The 25,328-nt window shown below is 38.5% G+C and overlaps 1 protein-coding gene across 1 annotated transcript in view; it reads right to left on the bottom strand.

Moving 5' to 3' along the window:
- The window catches only part of LOC130571816 (leucine-rich repeat-containing G-protein coupled receptor 6), a 79,381-nt gene that overhangs the window by 19,553 nt on the left and 34,500 nt on the right, over nucleotides 1-25,328 (bottom strand). Inside the window, exons 3-6 of the mRNA XM_057363049.1 lie at nucleotides 10,935-11,006; nucleotides 6,636-6,707; nucleotides 2,599-2,814; nucleotides 2,208-2,279 (exon numbers count right to left, since the gene is read on the bottom strand). Coding sequence (XP_057219032.1) covers nucleotides 2,208-2,279; nucleotides 2,599-2,814; nucleotides 6,636-6,707; nucleotides 10,935-11,006 — 432 coding nt within the window. The remainder of the gene's footprint in view (nucleotides 1-2,207; nucleotides 2,280-2,598; nucleotides 2,815-6,635; nucleotides 6,708-10,934; nucleotides 11,007-25,328) is intronic.

Here is a 25,328-nt window from a genome sequence, read left to right as displayed (position 1 = left end):
GGGCATTTGTCTAACTGGGTATGAATGTGTTTTTAATGACAATTACAGTGATGGGGATTATGGGAGCATCAATAAAAACATAGAACAACATAGAACAACATGGCAAGTGTGTTTTAGGAAGCTACGCGGGAAGCTCATACACAAAACACATGTGCGGCTAGATTGAGACAGCTGAATTTATGAGACAGAATGTCTTCCAGTGTGTCGTGTTACATGCCTTCAGGAGGATTAGTATGTTGCTTAGCCATCCTTGTGACGGTAATTAAAATGTCATTCAATATGCAACATGCCTACATAGAGTACAATATCTGGCAACCGCAAATTCAGATAATATCTGGAGTGTTTAGTTGCACTTTTAAGATATTGCTGGATAAGTGCTTTTAATTATTTTAACATAATGTGTTAAGGAAGTACTTTAGTACTTGTGATTGTTTTAAGCCTTATTTTTTACATTTAAAGCCAGAAATTTAGTTGTGTAGGTTTAAAGGGATAGTTAGCCCGAAAATGACAATTCTGTCATCATTTATTCACCCTCATGACTTTCAAAACCTGTATATGAATCTTTCGTCTGAGGATATTTTGAGAAATGTCTTAGTGGTTTTGTGTTCATACAATGAAAGTCAATGGGGTCCGATGTTGTTTGGTTACCAACATTCTTCAAAATATCTTCTTTTGTGTTCTGCAGAAGAAATACAAAAACATTCAAACAAAAACTTCAGGAGTTTGTAGAATGTAGTCTGACAAATATTTTCTCACCGCAACAATTCTTTCCTCAAAAGCTTAATCTATGAAGATGTACAATTCCCATGGGAGAGTCTCAGCGCATGGTTCCTTGACATTTGCTCTCGAATTAAGTGTTCAGCTCAGCGTTTTTTCTCGTAAAGAGAAAAATGTCATTTTTAACACTTCAGCAGGCCGTTAAAAAGCAGGTGTGAACCTCTCGATATCCTGGAGACCACCATGACTTCAGCATATGCTAGTTCTTTTAAAGCCAAGCCTTCATAGCACGGCCTATGAAATGTCTTTCATACATTAGTGAATATATGTTGGCTGTGGTTCTTAGGCCCTTTTGAGAACGTTCTTATGAATTTTAATAGCGCTTCTCATGTATTTATTGGACCTCTTTAACATTTCATTTTAAAGTACCATGCTCCGTGCCGCATAATAATATATAATAATAATACGGCCTAAATGTAGTAGAGAATGTGTCCAGCTGTAATATTAAAATTGTAAAAGTTTAGCCAGATGATAAATTCATAAATGCCTGTATTTCACTTTTAATCAAGATTTTATTTAAATGTATAAAATAATATGACAATTTTGTAATTTCAAATCTGTATGTCTTTCTCCTGCAAAACACAAAAGAAGATATTTTGAAGCATGTTGGTAACCAAACAATGGCAGTACCCATTCACTTCTATTGTATGGACACAAAACCAATGCAAGTCAATGTGTACCACTGTTGTTCAGTTACCAACAGTCTTTAAAAATAATTTTGCGTTCTGCAGAAGAATGAAAGTCATACACATTTGAAATTACAAGAGGGTGAATAAATGATGACAGAATTTTTATTTTGGGGTAAACCTAATATAAGATGTTTTCAAAAATATTGCCATAAATTGGATTTATCAATTAACTTTCTCCATTAAATAAAATCAAACAGCTTTTGTTTTTGCACACAGTTTTTAATGTAGCTTTGCAAGTAGGTTGTTCTCAGCATCAGTGACTCCTTGATCTTACAAAATGTGTACGTGTATTAGCAACAAACCGTTTGTCTGACACCGAAACGTTATAGCAGTAAATACGCTTCTCTTATATGTAGTCAAGCGATCATGCGTGTACTGTATGAGTGCTTCTGAGGTCACCATCAGGACACTTTTGTTATTTCCACCACAGAAAATGAAAGTCTGCCGCACATTCATTGATTTTAATTAGACGTAAGAGTGTTTTTGAGAAAACAAGGCACTTACAATTAAAGTTCACATCTCAATAGCTGAGTTATTGATTTTGTTTATAGTCCATGCAAACCTAAACCACTTATCAGAAGTCAAGTTTGGTAGTAATTTTGGTTTGAATTTATAGGCACAAGCTCTTCCATAATGATTCAATAAAGATGCCAAAACCAAATAACAGACCAGAGAGTGTTTGCGTTAAAAACAGGAAGTGCTTTTATGTTGTTTATATCTGTCATGAACGGTCTTACTTACAGAGTCTCTAGGCTGTGCAGTCCCTCAAAGCTGTTCTGTCCAAGAGTCTGGATCATGTTGTTATGAAGATGCCTGAATGTGCAAACATTCATTAGGATCACGGTAAACATCAGAACAAATGGCAGAAATTACACCTGCGCTATAAATTAATGTAAACCGGTGGCGGGTGATGTAAACTTAATCCAATATCATATTACTGCTTTGTAATTCAAAGAGGTTTGGATTCCTGTGGTTTCGACTTCCTTGTTGCATTCCTATCATCATTCACTCATGCTAACACATCCACACTGGCTAGTCTGGTTTACTCAGGAAGTACTCTTGGATTTACATCTGGTCCTGCAGCCCAATCAACCGTTTGTGTCAGACAATAAATCACAACTAAAATACGTACAGCACAACCAGGTTGGAGAGGTTCTTAAAGGCGAAGTCTGGGATATGGGTGATGCGATTTAGGGCAAGGGTCATGGCCTGCAGCGATGAGAGGTCGTTGAGCGCGCTCACTGGGATCTCCGTCAGGGCGTTGTCATCGAGCCACAGGTGCCGCAAGGACCGCATGCCCGAGAAGGTCCTGGCAGGGACGTCCATGATCAGGTTGGCATCCAGACGCCTGTTTTTAACAAGAGGAACAGAAGCATCTGCATATGTTTATTCCCGTAAACAGTTTATGACGTTTGACATCCGCACAATCTACTTCAGTCATGTGTAGCAGTCAGCAGGTTGTGGCTCTAACTTTCACCTCAAACATGCATTATTCTCATGTCAAAACAACAGGAGAAGTTTGTGAAAACGAACAATTACCAAGCACAGAATCCGGAGATGAAAGCCATCGGGATTTCACAGGAATTTTATTTACGGCATTCTATTATGCCTCTCTCTTTAGATGAATCACTGATGGACGTCTCTGAACCTGTGTCAACAAGACACGCTACCCACCCTACCGTCAAAATATACTTCATGATCTTTACTGACTTTTCAACATTGAGACCCGACCTGGCATGACTCCAGCTGCGGTATTTGCGACCCACTCAACGAAAACAGTCCCGGTACATGCGGTGTACTGTCACAAAATCTACAGCATTTATTTTTTTCCTATTAAAGTACAACGCCCAACAGAGGTACGTGAAAACAAGTGAACAAAAGGGGCTGCTATTGTGGCTAAATAAAGAGATGTACCGTGCCGTGGTCTGCGGTCATAACATTTCTGCTTTGACGATAATATAATTAAAGTATCATTTAGTTGCTGCTTTGTTTCGGTTGGTGTATGAATTGGCACCCCTATCCGAGTGCTTTAGTTTTTCTCCAAGTGATTTATGTGTGACTGTTTTATGCAGCTATATTTGGTTTCTCCAGCATGGACTTGTTTAACAAGAGTTTTGGCACACTCGCTGCTCTGAAGGTTTAAGTCGAGACGCATCGGCAGTATGCATCTCTGTGGATGTTTACGAACTTCAAGCTTTGGAGTCTTAAATCGCAAGTGACTTTTAGAGGATGCGGAGGAAAGTTGTGCAAGCACCATGGCGAGGCGTGCGCTGGTTTCCGAAGCAAAGATTCTGCACTTGGTCCAACCACATGAAGGCGTTTTTGGAAACAAGCTAATTTTCTTTCATTTCTTCCTGTGCTCGTGTGGTTCAATAAAGCACCAATTGTTAATTTCATGGTGTTTAGCTTTGCGGCATGAAGAGCTGATTTGGTTCAAGCCCACCAAGTGATTGTTGCACTATGTTGACTGGAAGGCTTTGAGGTGCTCTTCCTTTCTGACTTTTTGGCAATTAAACAAAGAAACTGCACTAGAGATAAATGCTGTGAAGAAACAATCAAAGGCTGCTGGGAATAATTGAAAAGGAAAATGGTTGGAATTCTCTCGCAAATCTAAGAACTGAGTGAAGCCCTTTTTCATGAGCCGGTTGTTCACAGACCTTGACATCTCTACGACCAAGATGAATGTCCTCCCTATGTCAACAAGTTAAGCCTTTGATCTAACGAATGTTGCCCCCGGATTCAGCGTGTGTAGGGAGGGGGGTGCGTGCTGAACCTCCGCACTCAGCCGAGTCGTGATGTATGATAGCAGCAGAGCACGTGGAGTTGGCCGCAAGCACTTCCTGTGCATTTTTCCACTGTGACCTTTCACACCCATTCATTTTGCACTGGCCTTTCCTCACTTTCCCTCTGGCCTCCTCAACCCTCAAGTCCTTCAACTCAGGACAATGCACAGAGAGCATCCACAGGACTTAAACCCAACTTATTCTCACAGCGTTTTAGAGTAAACTCTGATTTCTTGGTTGTGACCTTTCGAGTGTCTGCTTTTTCAATTGTGTGATTCAATTGCTTTGCGGTCTCTCTTCGTGGTAGCTCGCTGGTAGGCAGCATATGATCAAGAGGAATTGTATTGCCTCTGATTTAGGGAAGGCGATATTTGTTGCCCGGCTTTGACTGGATAAACGTCTTTATCAAGATCTCTCTTTCATAGACCGAATCCTGAGAGGGTGGTCTTGACATCAAAGGATGCTCTGTGCTGAGCGCAGCAACTATAGCCTACAGTTCTAAACTCTTGTGTAGAAACAAAGATGAGTTTCATCCCCAATCGTCTGTCCTGCCTCAACTCATCTTCCCCCCGTCTACATCGGGCGCCAGTGGACTTCAAAACTTACAGCCCCCCCAGTGGTTAACCGATCCCCATCTTATCATTACCCTAAATGACATGTTTGTTGAGATCTAAATGCCTTTCCACTCTTGTGGGAACTCAGGATGGAGCACCTAGCTGAATCACATATTCTTTGTTATGGAGGATTGAAAGTGAGCGTAAGTTAGCTGGACATACTCCAGAGCTCTGTCTCACTATATGGAGGGCCCGTACGCACTCTGCGAGCGTCTGGAGCCTCTTCTGGAACCAGGCACGTCTTCCATGCGGAAAAAACTCAGTTGGTGGCAAAGGAATTACATTTGTACGCCATGACTCTAATGAAAACATCCTCCTGAATGTAGAAGGAAATGAGCACATGGATATTTACATGGAATTATTCATTTGGAAAAAGCGGGGTGTGCTGCTCCGCTCTGGGACGCCGACTGGCATCGGGAAACCGGAATAATTGGAGGGGTGGATGTGAGTAGAGCAGATGGACAAGGCCAGACAAAATCTCAGACAATATTTAGATTCTGACCTTTTCATGGGGAACCAGTTAGGAAGGGGGCATGAGTCCGATTAGGAGGGAAACGTTTGGACCTAAGGGAAGAGGGAAGAGTAACTGATGGAAAATTGGGCTCTTCACAGCTCATTGAATCTCCCAGTGCTTGCTTAGGAGCCAGAGCGCAGTGTCTGGCGGGTTCCTCATGGGTTCCAGATGCGCCAACAGGCCTGTAATGGTTCCTCTCTTTGACTCTTCTGATATTATATGTGACATAGTCACGGTTTATCTTCCTCTAGCATCTTGAACGAATGTCATATTTGTCTCTGTTGTGAGTTAACTTAACGCTAATAGCTCTTTTATAAAACCAATGAACCCATAACAGCTCAATTCTTTTCAATATGTATTCATGGTATATGGGATTGTACAGACCAGAAATATGGCTTTTGTAACTTCTTCTCTGTTTCTGATTTGTTTGGTCAACTTACATGGCTTCTTTGTTTGTGCCGTCTATCAAAAAGCCAAGAAAAGAGCAAAACATTTGCATTACATTTACATTTACTGTATTGTTTTAGCAGATGCTTTTCAAATCGATTTTTGAGTTTGATTTTGATATTCTGCCTGAAGAGACAACAATAAATTCAGTACATAAAGCTACAGTTAAAGCACAAATAGTATTGAAGTAAAGGTGAATTGTAAAATCTATGTGCCAGACATGTGTATAGTCAAAGAACCACCTGTTTTACCACTGCCATGTGTGTTTGCAATTGCAAGCTTTATCCTCCCTTGTGGAGAGTTCTTGATGAAGGACCTAATAGACCTAATAAGGCATATATTTAACTGGGCTTTCCTTCATCTCATTTAAAGCGAAATGAATGAATTGCCAGAACTTCTACCTCGTGTAGATTACTGCAATAGACCACATATTCCTTCTGCTAGAGACTACATCTGATAGAGGGAATGAAAACACCTATTGTCTTATGCTTGTTTGTGTAGACAATATTTGATGCAAAACTTGAAACAAATTCATAATGTTTTCCGCTGCTATTCATATATCTTATCAGATAGTTAACATCACCATTTGTTGTATGAAGGGAAGATCTTCTAAAAATATCATGAGATTCCTGTATTTAAATCCAGACAGTCTGTTTTATTCTAGCTATTAATCTTAGAGCTGTTGTCAAAACTAGGATGTCTGCACATGGCATGCTGGCCTGTCCAATGTTGCTTGAATAAACACCAGTGTTCCATATACTCCATAACAGCCCAAGTTTGTTTGTGATCATTTAAAGTATGTGATACTTACAGAGAAAGCAAATTCGGTAATTCCCACGGGTCTTCACTGGGCAGTCTCTCCAACTGGTTATTCTGCAACATCCTGCAAACATTCAGTCAATGAAGTTACAAAAAAAATTGGTTGTGTTTTAAATAATATAATACAAATACCCACAAATGTAAATGCCAAGATACATTTATTTGAGAAGTAAAATGAATAGGGATATTGTTTTTCCTTTAAACTAGTAATATTGTTTAAAATAAGTCTTAATCTGCCATTGGGGTAAGAAAAAAAACTTGAATTAAGTATACTGGATTAAAAAAAAAAGATTTTTTGAAAAAACAAGACTTTTATTTTGGGGCATTTTGTCAATCAAGTTAATGTATCACGTTTTGTTTAGATATTTGTACTGAAAAAGACAAAAACACTAACACTTTTTTTTGCAGCACAGGAACTAAAAAGGTTTATTTTTTTGTCATGTGTTTTTGAAATGCCAGGGTTTTTTTTGCTGACCGAGAAATGAGACAAATTGGCTTTATTTTTTATGTTTAGATTATTGATTTTTTGTTTGTTTATTTATAGTGACTTTGGTAAAATATTTGGTAAGACTTAACATCAAGTTGCATTAATTGCATTTGTTCAGTACATTAGTTAACATGAAATAAAAATAAAAAAATCTTATATTAATCTTAGTACACTTCTACATACAGTAAATTACTTTCAACTTTTACTAATACATATTTCCTATCAAAAGTTGACATTACAATCTGATAACATTAGTAAATACTCAATGAACTAACATGAATGAGAAATAAACAATTATATTTGGATTAACATAAAAAATGAATACATTTTTCAAAAATATATTGTTCTTTGTTAGTGTATGTTAATGGATGAGACTGCATTGTAAAGTGGAACTGTGGTATAAAAACGATCATGCTGTTGTAGTAAATGTCACAGCACGCCTGCAATTACCAAAGGCTTCCTGTAGCTGCGCGGATTTAAATAAAAATCTGAATACGATACGAAAAATATAACTCATATTTTGCTAGTCTGTTTTATGAAGGAAATACATACAAGATGTTATTAGTTATTTCCATATGTGTAATTTGCTGGACGGTATATCAGAAATGCTAAGGCCTGTCAAAAGTGTACCATTCAGTCGCTTTTATGAAAAAGCCTGTCAGCGGATATAACTCCCAGGGGAAAGAGGGGACCAGTTTACAGCTGCAATTTCACATGCGGTTACCTGACATCAATCAGTTAGGAGGTATGATTTCAGATACCGTGTGGTGCACTTTTCAATGGACAAAACCAGAACACAGGAGGGGTGAAAAGACTGAACAAGAAGAATTAGAATGGGGGGGACTGCTTGGGTGGGCCACTGATGTCATGCTCACAGGACTGGTAGAATAAGAGAGCAAGAGGAGGAGGAAGCGGTAGAACAATGATGGCAAGTTCTTTGAACAAAGCAAATTATTCCAACGTGAGAGTATGCAGTCATAGACGCTGGGCTTTAATTACAAGGCAGACGGCTTTATCATGTTCAATCAAATAAAACTCCTGACATTTGACCAAGCTGTGTCTGAGGGAATGAGTATGCCTTTGTGGGCAGGATGCCCTTATCGAGGAAATCATGGTGCCACCACAGCTATTGTGAGCTTAGACTTCAAATGTCCGGCAGACATGACGTTGTAATTCTTTAGTCGATCGAATGCAACAAAGTATGTATTCATCTTCCTGAACTTTCAGCGTTGTGTGGGATTGTTGTATTTTGACTAACAATTTCTCTTGATGTGAGATTTTCATCACATTGTTTTGCTTGCAGTTTTAGGCATTTGTTGAAACATTTTAATGTGAAACTGACTGGCTCACTGAACATTACTTTATGGTAAAGTTTTAAATAATGTGATAGGACATCCTTATATGTATTAAAAAAAATTGCAATCCGTAACGTTTCGGGGAGTACGAATAAAGACATACAGTATTAACATTGTTTTATAGAAAAGTGTCCGAAGCCCTTTTCTTTGCTCTGATTTAAAACGATAAACTTTGAGCTGTCGGGACGATTTCAATCGATCGTTTCACTTGAGCCAACTTCAAGAAAAGTACGTAAAATTATGTTTCAAACAGAGATTGCGATAAAGAGGACTGTTGTAGGTAGCTAACAAGGTTTATTATTCAATTTCATCTCAACCTGATCTCACACGAATTTGTAACTATTTTACGAGGTGGTTTATTCGTATGAATTTGTGCGTTGTGAATCGTACAAAGACGTACGATCATAAAAAAAAGAAATACTGAAGCCCCACCCCTAAGCCCGCCCCAACCTAACATCATTTGCATGAAAGCAAATCATAAAATGTATGAATGAGATCATATGAATTCACATGAAGTATCAAAATTGGACACATCGTAAAGCTTATGTTGTTTCCGTGAGATTGTGTTGTATATTTGGCTTGATTTTTCAATGTTATTCAACGGGTGGTTGATTATTTTATTTGATTTAATATGTAGGATGTTTTTCAGTTTTATCAATTTGTAGGTTCATTTATCATTTTTGTTTAATGTGTAGGAATATTATTTTATTTTATTAAATATGTTGTTCAACTTTTCTAAAAAGTCTAATCACTGTGACTACCAGAGTTTGTTTGTTTGAGCATCATTGTGTGGTTACATGCAAACAATAGGGTGAATTTGGGGCGGGATAATCTGTTTGTCCGACTGATGACAAATGAAGGGAGCGTTTTGAACCTGTTTGAAATCACTATTCTTTTTTTCAATTCCGTTTCATTTCACCTTTAAACAAACATTTGGAGGTCAAGTACTCGTGCATTTGACAAGTTTGGTAGTTGAATAGGATAGTGAGCAGCACAATAGCATACAGAAAGCAAAGACGTTTTACTATTGTAATGCCCAACCCAGTCTCTGCCTGCCCAACATAATAAGATTTCTGACAACAAACATGTTTTTAGCCTGCTGTCTACATTAATGTCCTCATCGAGTACTTGAAATGTAGACAAATGAGCAATCAAATTACTGAAAATATCACGACACACGATGAAGACAAAAATGAGAGTATTTAGGTTAATTAAAGAGACATTTCCACTTTGGGCGTTAAAATGATATGATTTGGCAGTACAATTTTCAGAGGTATGTGATAAAAAGGCTAGGTAGGTGAATAATTAGCAATACAGTGCAAATTCTCCCTTCAGGAAAGCAAAAGGGTGGCTTGAGCCAGGTGCGGAAATTTTTGGCAGAATGTTGGGGTGAATGAGGGTGTTCCAGGGCTGGGCTCTGACAGCGGAAACGAGACAGACACCTGTCCGTCTGACAAATTAAGCATAATCAAGTGTTTTTGGCGTGATGCTAAATACCACAAAAAATATATATAAACGAAGGCACTTACAGCGGAATTATAGTAATACACAGTTTTAAAAGCAGAACCACAAGACTTAAACGTTCGGCATGTTTAAAGACAAGACATATTTACAGTTGGTCTGAGCAACACTATTGTCATAATAACATGATGTGAATTCTTCACTCGTAAATTTGTCTGAACTGATTTTAACTGGTGTAGGTTAGTCTAATTGGTTTCTCAGGCTAGTTGAATTGATCTTTCCTGATTTATGCTCATTTCTAGTCTGACCTGCTATGGTTCAGTGGTAAACCGGTCTAGCTGGCCTATCATCTAGCATTAAAAATGCACATTTTTTCTTATATACATATGAAAAATGGTAAATTACCTTAGCATCGATCAGTTTTACTATGTGCCACAAATGCTTTGAATCAAACTTAACGGGACAGTTCACCTAAAAATAAAATGTCTGTCATCAATTGTTCACCCTCATGTGGTTCAAAACCTGTATATGACTCTTTCTGCTGTGGAACACAAGATATTTTGAGAAATGTCTCTGTGGTTTTGTGTTCATACAATGGAAGTCAATGGAGGCCAATTTTGAACATTCTTCAAAATATCTTCTTTTGTATTCTGCAGAAGAAGGAACGTCATTCAGTTTGGAATGACATGAGAGTGAGTAAAAAATGACAGAATTTTCATTTTTGGGTGAACCATCCCTTTAACTTCAATTAAACCAATGGTTCCATAAAGGATTACCTAAGAAAAGTTATCTAGTAAGCAACACAACAAACAAAAAGGGGCAAAGATCACTGACCACGAAACAAAACCTGACTCTTCACCTGTCTCTGTTTCTAATTTTGCGGTGAATGACCTTCCTATAAAAGTTGTTTCTGAATGAATCATGCACTGTGAATATTATTTTCCGTAGAAACGTTGATTGAAACACATTTCTGTCTTTCGTTACTTACAGGACTTTAAGATTGTAGAGGCCTTGAAGCGCGGAGCCAGGGATGTGTCTCAGGTGGTTGCCTGAAAGCCTCCTGTGGAAAGACAAAAGATGTGCCTTGGTTCATTTACAGTCCAACACATTGATGACTTTAGCAGAAGGATGAGAATCTGCTGAATTCATAAAGGCAAGTGTGCACGCGTGAGCAGATGTGTGTGCGCTGGAAAGCTCACAGCGAAACATTTTCAAAACCTGGCGGGGAGGCGAGAGGTCTCCTTGGACGCACGAGCAGCGGCATCTGGGCTTCAAATCTCTCTGGCTCTTAGCTTACGAATTTACCGCTCGCATACCACTCTTTTTTTGCATGTCATGTCAACACATTTTGAAAGAGAAGCCAGGATCTGAATGCATTTCAGATGGCCACAGACTTGTCATAGTACTGAATGCACAGAATATTAAACAGCCAAAGATAAAGTTGGGTACAATTGCTATTGAGGGGAAAATGATACCTATGGGGGTTGAGCCTCACTAAAAGAAGTCAAAATAAAGTGTTGGGGGTCTTTAAAATGACAAATATAAATACATTGGAACAATGCTTTCACACGAAACCTCCTTGAGACCACAAAAGCCACAGAAAAAACAACAACACATGCACCTCAGGTGTACAGTATAGTGCAAGAGCGCTTTTTATTATGTCATTTTAGTGCCAAATTACAGATTGAATTGTGCAGAATTTTTTTAAACAATCCCCTCTAAACCAAATACAGAAACGAAAAAAATAACATTTCATAATTTGCACTCCAGCCACAGCTGAGCCGAGCATCGCCGCAGATACCCCTGACCTTCCCGGAGAGAGTCTGAATAAATATCAACCAGCTGTGGGCTCACCCATCCAGTCCAATCAATTTGTTTATCAAACAAATCACCTAATAAGCATCCGTGTCGGTTTTTGCCTGGGTGGCAGTTTGAGAATAGTTTGTTGAAGCCTCATAAAGACTCATGACAGCCTATACGGGACCACCCGTACCGCTTTGCCTCATCCTGCCTGAGTAACCATCTTGCCAAATGGTTCCCTTCGACGAGGTGAAGTTGTTGAGGGCTGTGTGTAGCATGTAAGTCAGCTAATGTGATGGGTTTGACAGCTCTGACGTAAGAACAAGTGTGTTGTGCAAAAGTATTAATGGAAAACAAAACCATGACCCGCACTGACAGTTCTGACAGTTCTTAAAGGTCCAGTGTGTCCAGAATTTTTTGGAGGCTCTACTGACAGAAATGCAATATAATATACATAACTGTAATGTGTTCAGAGGTTTATAGAGATCTTACATAATGAAGCGTTTTGTATTCATTACCTTAGAATGAGCTATTTCTATCTACGTACACCGCGGGTCTCCTTGCATGCAATTCGTCATGTTGTTTCTACAGTAGCCCTAAACGGACAAACTGCTCTACAGAGCGCGTTTCTTAAATACATTATCTCCTTCGTCAAAGAAGCGAAAACGTGACGACATCTTAACCCTGTGTCAGCCACCGTAGTGCTTTGAGGAAGGGTTGAGCAGTGGAGTGAGCCGTTGGTTGCCATTCGCAACCCCACCACTAGATACTGCTAAATTTCATCACTGGACCTTTAAAGGGTTTGACTAGTCAGAAAATGACATGGTTCTTCATGCAAGAAGCATCTTTCTATGTTGATAACCATTCAAATGTAGTGTATTCTGGCAAAACACACAATAAAACAACACACAAATCATAAATATTTCATTATATCAAACTAGAAGTTTGTCTAATTTTGGCTTTTTACTGCTGAAGAAAACATTCGGTCCCCTCAATGATGATAAACCTCTACACACGCACTCATCACCAGAGAACCACGGACTTCTGAGGTTTCAATGGCTATCACTTCAAGTTGTGCCAGACCACTTTCTCCTCCACAGACATTATTTCTGACGCAGCCATGTGCTGCAATATACTCACAAACATTTGTATTTGCGTAGACTGACAAAAAGAGGGAAACGTGTGAGAGGGACATCTTAAAAAAGCAAAAACTACAAGTGTGAGATTTGGAGTCTGCCGAGACTCCAAATGTTGAGTTTGGAGTCTCCTTTGTAAACAGGCCCCCATGTTCCAGGCCATGATGGTTTCACATGCATGTCGGATGGGGTTTCAGGCACGTACCACAGCAAGCTGTTCTGCTGGAAGCCCTTGCCAGCTCTGCGGTCAACTTTTATCCCTAGTAATAATTCAGTTATGTATCTAAACACCAAAGCTTTCTGCTCTATGTATTCCCTCGCGTTACAGGCGTAGATGGCCGTGATACTGCGTTTCCTAAACCACTTGTGAATATATGTTGTGTGTTCTTTTGGGGAGATTCACAATGATTAATTTATTGAACAATCAAAAGTCGGATGGTTTTCATGACCTATAAGTTTCTCATCAAGTCCTTCAGAGATCAAATTATCTGAGCAATGTTCTCCACATTAGTTTTATTGCCATGCGCTCTTGTTTCTATTAAAATTTTTGCCAGTGGAATTAATGTTAAAAAGAAACATCTGAGACAGAGTTGATACTTAAATGAAACATAAATGAGAATGGCACTGATGAAAGAGCAACCTCCGCACAATTAAACTGTGCTCCGGGTAATTTGATTGGAGTTCTAAAGCAGTCCTGATATCTAAGTTTAACAGAACCTCTTTGAACCTCTAATAACCCGTGCCAGCTCACTAGTGCTTACTCGAGATCCAAACACTGGCTAACGTGCCCTCAACAATTTACTTCAAAAGATCATTGAATGCTGAGTCTATTCAAGGTGTGAATCGGAAATATATGCTATTGGTGGCAACAAAAGATCAGATTGGGGTTCGGGACCAAACTTTTACACAAAAACCCGTCTTTTGAAAAACATGAATGTCATTTGCTGGGCACAAATTACTTGAGACATATTTACTAAAACAGCCTTTCTTAGATGAAGTGTGAACGGAGTCTTTTTAAACTGCCAGTTTCACCACAGATGCTTGTTAAAATTAAGTGTCGGAGCACATTTAGTTGTGAAAAGAGTCATCACAACCTACTAACAGCTCCATTGTTGCTGCCCCAGTCCATTTTTAGCATCAGTTGCAACCTCGTAAAGTGGCAACCGCATGTTTACTGGGAGAAGTTTACGAGAATCGGCTGCGTCGCAGCTATCGCAAAAAAGGTGGAGGCCATGCGATGCTTTGGGACCGCTGAAGGCCGTGTTGACAACAAGCAGCTTAAATCAGAGGCGAAGAACTCTGGGAAGGCTGGGTAATGTTATTTCCCCCTGCAAACCATCTGTCTTCTGTTAGATGCCTCTTTGGGGGCCAAAATACCGTACAATTTTAATCATGCTCGTCTTATTTATTTGAAATTTTTTTTTTTTATTTACGAGCAATTGAGTTTCAGGAGAATTGTTAGCAGGGAAATAAGGACGTGATAGGACGTTGGTGTTTACTCTGTTACCCTCAAATATTGGCTGTATGTATTACTGAGGAATTTTAATTCAAAGTGTTTTCCTCATCCATAATCCCACACGGAATCAGGGTTGCCGGAATCAACAGATACCTTCACCAGATTACAGTAGATCATCGGTCTTAAGTTTAGCCTCAGAACTCACAATATTTGCAACACAGTTGATTTTTGCGCCAATTCTCAACATTTTTAAGTGAAACTAAGTGAAAAAAAATATTTAGAAGAATTTAGGAAAACAAACAAGTTCTGGGGCACCTTTGGCAACCGTTTTAGTGGCAGTCAATGGTGCACCATAAATCTCAGTTGCTAATATTCTTTCAAACATTTTTTTGTGTTCAACCGAACAAAGACATTTTTAAGGGTTTGGAGCAGCTTGAGGTTGAGTGATTCATGACAGAATCTTTATTTTGGGGTGAACCCTTTACGGGATACTACTTATTGTTATATTATATTACTATTGTTACATTTTATTTACTTAAAAGACGCCCAATCATCCCAATTAGTATTGAAATAGTACACTTACAAGGCACACAGTACATTGATATTAGTACACTGTATGCTACTACAGTACATAAAGTATACTTAAAATATTGTACTTTAGGTAAGTGTTATTACATTATCAACTTGAAGTACACTTATTTTTTATAATGAAATAAACATGCAGATTAAGTGGTCAGATCCAGTTTTGTACTGTATAAGAGTTTATACACATTGCAATATACTGGCAAACACTATTTTTTTCAGTGTCAGTTTTTAAGGATTACTAGACAATGCACACTAGATTTGGCTATGTGTATTTTAAAAGCACATCCTTTTGGTTGTTGCCAAAAACTGTATTAAAGGGGTGCTGCAACGGTGTGTCATGCATTCTGACTTCTTTACAAGACTTCTTCTTTACGTGCTGTCTTCTCATTCTTAACATGGTCAACTTGTCAAAAAACGAGTTGGGCGTATTACCTACCATACCCCCCGCACGCGCTGTATGCCTTCAGAAATAAAACGTACAGCGGTATCTATCTTTTATAAATGTGATCAACCTAAATACTCTTCGAAGATACGAAGTATGCAATACTACTCTGTAGGTACTCAAGATTAATATGAGATGGTCAGAAACCGTGTTTGTTAGGGCCGCTTTAATCTGTACAAATACAGTGTACTCTAACAAATATACTGCATTATTAAACCATTGGCCCTTACAAATTGTCTGACTGGTGAAAAATCAGCGATTTTAACTCTATAAATTCCACGTCACGTTATTCGTAATACAGTTTCCTACAAGATCGATTTCATAGCGTGATGGAAAGCATTTCCAGGGCTAAATCATTTTTGATTGGATCCCAGCCTGAGCAGGATCTGTAAATGGAAAACGTTGTGACTGCACTTCCTCTGGCTTTGAAACCCAAACTGTCGGCAGCTGTCTGAAAGTGACCTCGTCTTCCACAGTGCGTATTCATCGTGACTATAAACGTTGACCTGCGCGGAAGCAGCCTGCGCACGCTCCCTTTTGATTCCCTCGTAAAACGTCTGATTGATTTTATGGCATTTACACAGATCTTTATCGCAGAGCTCACCCTCCGTCCCATGAGGGCACTTGTGTGAGAAATGAGATAAAGAATCCTTTGATATGTCTGGCCTGCAATACATCTCTGATAAGAGTAACCAAAAATGAAAATCGCATGAAAACAGATAAGATTAAAGACCTTAAAGACATTTTCATGACTCCCATACACTCATTTTCATGACTTCAATTTAATATAATACAATACAATGTCATGTTAATGCATTGAGAGACAAACTGAAAGTGCACTTTTTTTTACACTCAAAGTAGGCTATATCATCAAAACAGCAGAGAGTCATGCAGGCTTTTTTTTAAAAACGACAGTTCATCAAAACTTTCACTCCTCATGTCATTCCAAACCTGTATGACTTTCTTTTGCAGAACACAAAAGAAGATATTTTAAAGAATGTTGGTAACATTTCTGGAAATATCTTCTTTTGCGTTCCACAGTCATATACAGGTTTTGAATGACATGAGGTTGAATAAATGATGACATACATTTTTATTTGGGTGGACTATCCCTTCAACTTTCCGCAAAAGAAATGGTGAGCTATCTTATCGTATAATGTGATACATTTTTTGATCAAATCTAATATTTGAAAGAATCCATAAGGGGGTCACACAACATGCAATCTAATCGGACACAAAGTGTGAGAGATATCCAGACAGCTGCAGTCACGGAACAATGAGATTCAGTTTGACACTGTGTTTTGGTTCCTAGAAAAGAATCAAAATGTGGGTAGATGGGGTGGGTTTAAATTCCGTGTCTGTTTGTGAAAGGTGTTGATTGGCTGGGTTGCCATCTTTCCACATGGCACTATCTCTGATGAAGAGAAGATGAGAGAAGAGTGGAGAACGGAGAACAAGTTATCAGCAAACGTTTGTGAAGGGTGTGGGCTTTTTACGTAGGAGCTTATCTGAGCATGTTTAACGTGAATGTAATACTGGACCGCTGTCCTATGGAATACAACAGCTAAGAACTCTTAGCTAGTTCAAATAAATGGTTACAATTTAGTTTTACACAACAATTGTCCATCCTCGCTCTTAACTTTAAAGTGGTCAGTTTTTTGCTGGTGTGCCTTTAAGAACACTTCAGATGGATATGCAGATCATCAGATGCTACACTCAACCATAAACACTACTAATGTCCATCATATTACAGTTCATTCATTTGGTGTTTATCAATGATAGTTCAGGATTTCTCACCATGACTGCGTGCAACAGTTTCTAATCACCCAACAGGTGCCACTGATGCGTAAACGAAGATCACATGCTTATGTGTCCATCTGTGTGACATTTTTTCAGTTTAATTTCAAAACATTTTTATGGGGGACGTTTTGCGTTACTATATGTTTTCCTAGTGCATCAAGCTCCTCTATCTCAAAAGATGAAGGAGAATGTGATTCCTCCTGATACGACCCCTTTAAGGTTGATGGCGTGTAACTTCAGAGATACATGTTTCAAACAAAATGAAAGTGTGATCTTTATCTCTCAGATTTTTGTGCTTTTTTGTACTTGCCTCAGTGTTGCACTTACATCACAAATTAAAGCACATGAAGCACCCAAACACAGGCACTTTAAACACTTTATACATGTGTTTCCGGTCATTCCGGGTCTGCGGTACGCTGTAACCAAAAAATAATAAAAAAGAAAAGGCCTGTCCTGTTACTTAAGAAGGGATTTTTTTTATAAATTAGTACACCAGACATTCATAAATATGGTCTAGTTGAGCTCTTACACTGTACACTCTAAAAACCGTTGTGTTAAAAACAACTTATTTTGTGTTCACTTAACCAGAACACATCTCTGTTATTTCTGGTACAACACATTTGGTGTTACTTTTAACTCAACTTGTGTTGTCCCTTTCATTTATTTAACACAAAAACAACCAGAAAAGTGATATTCCTGACGTTGTCAATAAGTAATTGTGCTATTGTCACAACATTGCAGTATTTACTGACTTACGTACTGACAAAGTCACAAAGTTAAATTGTGGCAACGACTTCAAGAATTTCACTTTTTTACGTTGCCACAACGAAAGTTTGGTCGTCAGATTACGTTGCGGTTACGTAACAATCACATGTTATAGTTAGCTTGGAATGCTAGTCATTGCATGAAGGATTAAATATTTACATAAGTGTAAACTTTTACGGTTATTTATTCTGCTTTTTTTACAATATACAGTATATTTTTATACTGTATTTTTATTCAGGAACCATTCCTCACCACAGTTAAAAGACGCAAACTGAAGTGATTTGGCCACATCACCCGGCATGATAGTCTGTCTAAGATGATCATGCAAGGCACGGTTGAAGGTAGACGCGAGCGTGGTCGGCAGCGAAAGAGCTGGTTTGACAACATCAAAGAATGGACAGCAATGACCATGCACGATCTGCTGACGACTGCTTTGAATAGATCGGTTTGGAGGATGATGACTGCCGCGACTGCCCTTATGTCTCCCCGACGACCACAAAAGTCAAGGGACTAACCCAACTCATTTTTGTAACTTTATTTTACAGAATGGAATGCTTTAAAGCGAGATCAACTAACACCACACATTTTGTATGTGTTCTGTAACCAGCTGCTAGATCTTCACCAGCGCAAAGGTCAAGCGGTTTGAATCCCATGTTTATCTTGAACACATAATGTAAAAATATAAAAATAACAATAATCAGAATTGCAATATTTTAATATAATAACACCTACGCAATGATTGACATACAAATGTACTGCAAACCAGGAACTATCTAGCTACAGTATGACTTAAAAACACAGATGTCATCAGTTCACTGCACACTTCTGAAGGCAATGAGATCATAGTATCGTGGCAAACCAAGGCTCCAGGTACATGAGACTATACAGTACAGTGTGATATTACACTCGGTTATTAAGGGAGACGTTCTAAAAAGCCGACTCGCACACAGTCATCCATCTCTATCCTGCGGTCTGAAGATGCTTCAATTATCCTTCATTAATTACAGGATATAAGACAAACCCAGAGCTATGAAGATTATTTAATCACGCGTCGGCCTCCAGTGTTAAATGAACGCCTAATGACAGGGATTAGAAAAGTGGAGTATTAAAGAGAGAGGAAAGGGGGAGCAATGCCCCCAGGAGACAATCTACAAAAATAGGTGGAACCTTCAGTGTAGATATTTATTTAACTTGAGCTGCGCAGTGACCATAGACATTCGTTTAAAACACTCCTCAGTGGTTAGTAACAGTCCTCAGGGGTAAAGAATAAGATGGCTTCATCCAAAAATATCAAATTTTTTTACTTGTATATTAAATATGATATTCTCACATAAAAGGCATCACTTTGCCTCAGACTGTGTGTGCGAGAATAATAAAGTTCATAGAAAATGTGCACGCTTAGTCTTATAAGTTTACTCTATATAAATTCATTGGCAATATCCAAATCGCTAACCCTTAACGCTTTAGATTATGGCCCGCAATGTACCACATAATTAAACAGGATTTACGGCGTACCTAATTGTAACAATAATGTACCTCTGCAGTACATATCTGTAGATAAAGGAGAACAATCTGCAAAGTTTGGGGAATAAAGGGGTAAGAGTAAGGAAAGTTTAAAAAGTATTTATGAGGGAACTGCATGCCATATAAACATCCAAATCAAACTGCTCTTGAACAACCTGATTATAGTCTCAAAAGATCAACGTTGATTTTGCACATTTTACACATTAAAACTCATCCCAATAACTCATAATAACTCTTAATTAAAATAAATGATTTGTGACCAACAATCCTAAAATCAATCAAATTAAAATTATTCCTAAAGTCAAAATTCTGTCAAATTCACAGTTGACAGACAGTCTGCATGCTTCCTTCGTGCTGTTTTGCTTGCGCAAAACTGAACACATCATTTCCCTTTAATTGATGTTTCCTATAATAATAAAATAAGAATCCTGTTCTTAATTAATGTATCCACAGTAGCTTATCTATGGGTACATACAAAAATGTACTGTATGTTTACGCCAAGATTGTGCAGGCCATGCATACAACGTTACATTAAAATAGTTAGTCATTAGTTTTAAAATACTTACAGTATAAACATCTTTTTGAATTTCCTGACTTCTTTATTCCCCAAACTTTGCATATTGTTCCCTATACCTACAGATGCTGTAGAGGAACATTATTGTTACAATTAGTTACGCTGTAAATTCTGTTTGATTATGCGGTACATTGTGGGCCGTAATCTAAAGCGTTACCATATAAATATTATATAGACTGCATTAATAACAGAATGAAAAAGGTGTATGGAGATGAGCAACGAAAACAGCTGAAAGTCTGGGAATCTTGGGTGTAGAATATCTAAATACAGTAGTTGCAGTTTTGGCGCCGCGCCGAGCTCTGCCACAACACGTCTAATTCTGCATGTCTGCTAGGTGTGTTTTAATGGACCTATTTATATTCCAGAGACGATTTCGTCTGATGTGTGTAAAGCGATCTTAAAAGGCATACCGCTCACTTTACTGGATTTTAAGTAGTCATATTTTCCAGCTTAGGTTGATTTGTGGCACAGCTTGCTGCTATAGCACAGACGGTGTGTCATGCGCTTTTTGGCACTTTGCGCGCTCTGTGTTATTTTAAGCGCGTGTCATCGGCCTTCGTGTCGAATATACTGTATATGAGCGAGTGTCTGTATTTGCTCATCTGCTCGGCAGAAGCTTGTTGGGATGTGAAGACAGGGCGGTTCTCCGTGTGTGGTTCTCTCCTGCCGTAAGTGTGTGTGGGGAGGGTTATATTCGTAGCTCATCTCCTCACATCACATTGTGTTGATCTGAGAACCATCACATTGAACAAGACAATTTACAAATTACTACACTGTGTACCTATGTGTGGTGGTGGGGGGTTGTGGGACTGTTTGATGGATATAGCAACACAGGCTGTATAATTTGCTCCATATGAGGGGGCTGATGCTTGGGTTCTGGTTTATTATGGCAGGACGAAGCGAGAAACAGCATCCAGGGCTCTGCGGTAGGTGACTGCAGCGCTGTCATGCGCACTGACAGGCGTCAATCAAAATAATTCACTGCTTGCATTTTCAAGTCACTTGTCCCCTGTTGAAAAAACAGCATATGCTGGTAAAGTAGGTTTTGAAGCATGGTAGCTGGTTTGTGCTGGTTTAAGATGGTCATGAACTTGTCCTAAACTGGTCCTGAGCTGGTTAGGGTCGTCCTGAAAGTGTTAGCTAATGTGCTTAACCAATTATGTTTGTTTGGGGGGGCTTTATGTTCGACTGACTAATGGCAGGCAAGAAAACTGTTTGAAAGCAGTCATTCGGTTTGGTGAACCTAGAGGCGCAGATATGAAATGCTATAGCTTTAAATGACCCATAATCCAATATGAGTGCCCTCAAGAAGGTATAACATCATATGACGTCAATAACTTTTTTCAGTAAATCTTCCTTCCCTTCCCCTTACTAAAAAAAATATATCGGAATAAACTGGAAAATAAAATGCAACAGATTACACAATATAATAATACTATATAATAATCTCTTTATATTGGAACCAAGTACTTATATCTTTCAATTTATGAAGCGTAAATTCCTTATGCATTATTCAATACATTGAACAACATTAACAATGTATTATATTTTTAATTTATCGATGTAGTATATTGACAGTTAATGTGTAGAAAAATAAATTTTCTTTGCGTAAGGGTGCACACATAAGAGTTCATAAAATGATTTATTTATCTCAAACTGTTTCTCGTCACCTAGATTTTCACTTTGGCTGAAACGTAAACACAATTTTTTGTGTGAAAATACACAAATTACATGTATAAACATACACCACACAGATGTGAGTTCCAAACATTGTCAAGAAGTGATTTGTGTGTTTTTGCTGTGATTTGTGTTTAGTAAATTTGTCGAGGACCCCTCTGTATTTCTTGGACAATTACGCTACGACATCATTTACCTCCCCTTGTATCGTAAACTATGATGATCTCTCTCCATTTCGCTCCAGGTCGATTTCATCATTTTTCCATTCTATGTAAGATGTGCCGAAGCACAGTTTACCTCTCTGTGTTTATTGATACTTATCTGCCTTGTCTGTATTGTTGTATCTGTGATTATGTTGTCTTTTCAAAATGCTCAAAACATAACATAAAAGTCCTCTCGATGTCAACCACATCCTCACTGGAACAAAGCAACGAGTGTGTCTCACTCGTTACAAAAAGTTACAACATAAAAGTGGACTGCGGACACTAGCAAAACCTTTCGCACTTCTCCAAGGTTTAAGCCCGCCAGAGACACAAGCTCTATATTTTGTTATTGTGGCTTATTGTCATAAAACTGGAGACGGGGACAAAGGCAGAGCTGAGTCTGTCGAGGGGGTTGGTTACAATAAAATTGCAGCTGGTCTTCATGCGATACCTCGTGGCTTTCGTCTCCAAATTTGCCCCCAGAGAATAAAGCAGAGGCAGCAAAAAAAGGCAATGTTCATCTAATTTTGGTTAGGTTTGCGCTGGCATCTGCAAAGAAAATACAAGATGCTGAGGCTTAGCTGAATACACAGTCAGAGTAGATGTGCGAGAGAGGGCTTATGGGTCATCACGGCCTAGTGCCCTGCAGCATTCTTTTACGAAATCCCACGCTGGATTACACAGCGGATAATTTTTTGAATTACCAGTCTCAAGAGCATTTTTTAATGGTCTTGGTCTTGTCTCGGTCTCGACTGTTTTTGGTCTCGGTCTTGTCTTGGTTTCAGGCTTAGTGGTCTCTGGATTTTGTTTCAAGACCACAACTGTGGGAATTACACTAAATTGCTGGTGCATTGTCTGATTTATGTTGACCTCATTAATTTGATTGGATGTACAACTTCTGGCTTTAAAAGCAATCATTGACTTATTTCTTTTTAGATTTGTCGGTAAGAGATGAATATGGGAATGGCCTCAAATCTGTAAACAAAATTAATACAAAAGTGATTGCAAAAATGTATATTACAACATCTGACATGATCTGAAAACGTGATATTGATTTTATGCAATCATTCAATATACCATGAGTTAATAAGTGACTTTTTAAAATTTTAGACACAACTACAAACAGTAAAACAGTAAACGTTTTTGTTTTATTTTGGTTAGTCCCAAACGAATCGAATAGTCCCAACGAATAGTACAAATCAGAACACAGCTACTGTGCTACTGAATAGATAAGAAGAGTTGGAATCCATGATTCTGTAATAAGTATGACTTTGTAGTGTTATGTGGATCTTTTTAATGAATTTTAGGAGTGCTGGTCTTGGTCTTGCCTTAGGCCCTCAAAGCCTTGGTCTTGGTCTCGACACCCTCTGGTCTTGTCTAGGTTTCGGTTTAGTGGTCTCGAGTACAACAGTAGTGTCCAGCCTGATATGAACAACGTGCTGCCATTCAGTGCAGTTTAGTTCGAGTGAAAATATGACCTAAATTTGACAAATTTGTCTTTTTCACTCTTTGTATAGTGGAAATAAATTATAATTTAAATTACAATATTAAATATGATAGTTAAACAAACAATAATGCTAATACTATATGAGCACAGCAAAAAAAAAAACAGTAAAGTGCTAGGGAAAGTTTATATAATTTAAATTATTTACTGATATATTACAAGTAAAACTATACTGTATAATAATTATTTCATTTGAATTGAGTTTAGTGTCTCCACTATATGTCTTCAGTATGTAGTTTTAAAGCTAATGTTTAAATTATTCTATTCCATTTTGATCCGCTCATCCTTGAGTCTGCATGCATTTCCAGACAGCGTGTTACAGTGAACCTTTACCAGAAAGAACCTGAGAGTTTTCCACTCGCTACAAATCGCAATTAGTAAAGCAAACAACAGCAGCGTTTCCAGCCAGCCACAATTCCGTCAGAGCTGTTGATTTATGGCCTTCAGACTAGACATTAACCATTTTCAAATGGGCCAACAACGCAGCCATTAAACCCCATCAGCACTGACGGCACTGTCCTGTTCACTGCAGTGAGATGGAGGTACCCATTGGCCCTCTAACGGCCCAGCATCGGCTTGCAATAATAAAGCAACAGGGCAATCTGGCCAGGGTTTGTTTGGTTGATGACGAAGAGCCATGACTGTGATTTCAGCTGAGAGCCATTACAGAAAGGAGAGAGAAAGATGGGAGAGGGGAGCTGGCCGTGGCCTTGCATCTCACACAGGATAAGGAAGATTAGAGCACTTAAGAAAACAGGAGAATGGGTGTGAGACAGGAATTCCAGGTCTTTAACACTGGAGTGCACCATTCCTAAGGGTGCTTGCAGGTCAGTTACATCTGAAGCCTGGGAAAGAAGCTTGTACTGTACTTCAGTGTTACCCTGTTGAGCCACTGGCTAAACCAGTTAGGGCCACGTAAAACCACTACAGTCTGGTTTAAGCAGAGTAAATGGGGGTAGAGTTTAAGATATTTTCGATTGTTTGTTTGTTTAATGGAAATAGATTTAGATATTTGTGTGATGATAGTTCAAAATTTTAAAGATGCAATCTGTCATTTTTGCCTCTGTAAAAATTGCCATCTCTGTTTTGTACACAAATATGCAAGTTACTTTATGTAGGCCTAAACTGTAAAACATTAAACTTAAAATAAAATCAAATTTACTTTACAAGTCACTTGAACTCGAAGTTGACTAGATTTTTTAAGTCAATTTAATAATTCAAGTTCAAATGACTTGTAAAGTTTGATTTAACTTACAAATTTAAGCGGCTTTTGAACTTTTTTAGTTTTTCAGTTGAAATGGGTGAAATTTGTACATCGTTTGTCTTTGTAAGTTTAAAAACAGACATTTCCTGTGAAATCCGACCGATCGACGACCTTGTTTATGTGCTTGCTCAAGGCGAATCCCTCGGATTGTAGCTTTAACTAAAAATGATACACAAAAGACTTGTTTGTTATACTCTAAATATGTATCCTTTTGAGATTAAAACTAGACTTCTCGGGAGTAAAGCTCCCTGTCTACAACAGACAGCATGTAAGGTACCGCAGATGTGTGTTCCCAACACAAAAGCAACATTTTTGCAACAACGTCTGTGATCAAATCCATCCAATACTGCAGAAAGAGTCAACTAATAAAATTTTCTTGCTTAATCTGAAAATCATTCTGAATGACCAGACCAACACCAACCTCAAGATTTGCCCAAACCAGCACCGGTCTGGAAATTCTTGCCAATCTAAGCTGGTTTTCCAGCAGGGCGTTCAGGCAGCACACTGCAAAGAAGTATTGAGAAGAAAGTATGTGTGCTCAAAATGGAAAATCGTCAGTTTCAATGAAGCTAGGTACAGAAGAAAAGGTCAAAAGGTGAAGTTTAGGAAGGAGAAAGACATTCCCGGCTCAGCTTGCGTTTCATCCGTCCCA

Source organism: Triplophysa rosa, linkage group LG21, assembly GCF_024868665.1.
Source record: "Triplophysa rosa linkage group LG21, Trosa_1v2, whole genome shotgun sequence".
Classification (NCBI taxonomy): domain Eukaryota; kingdom Metazoa; phylum Chordata; class Actinopteri; order Cypriniformes; family Nemacheilidae; genus Triplophysa; species Triplophysa rosa.
This window is presented reverse-complemented; position numbering and strand designations above follow the sequence as displayed.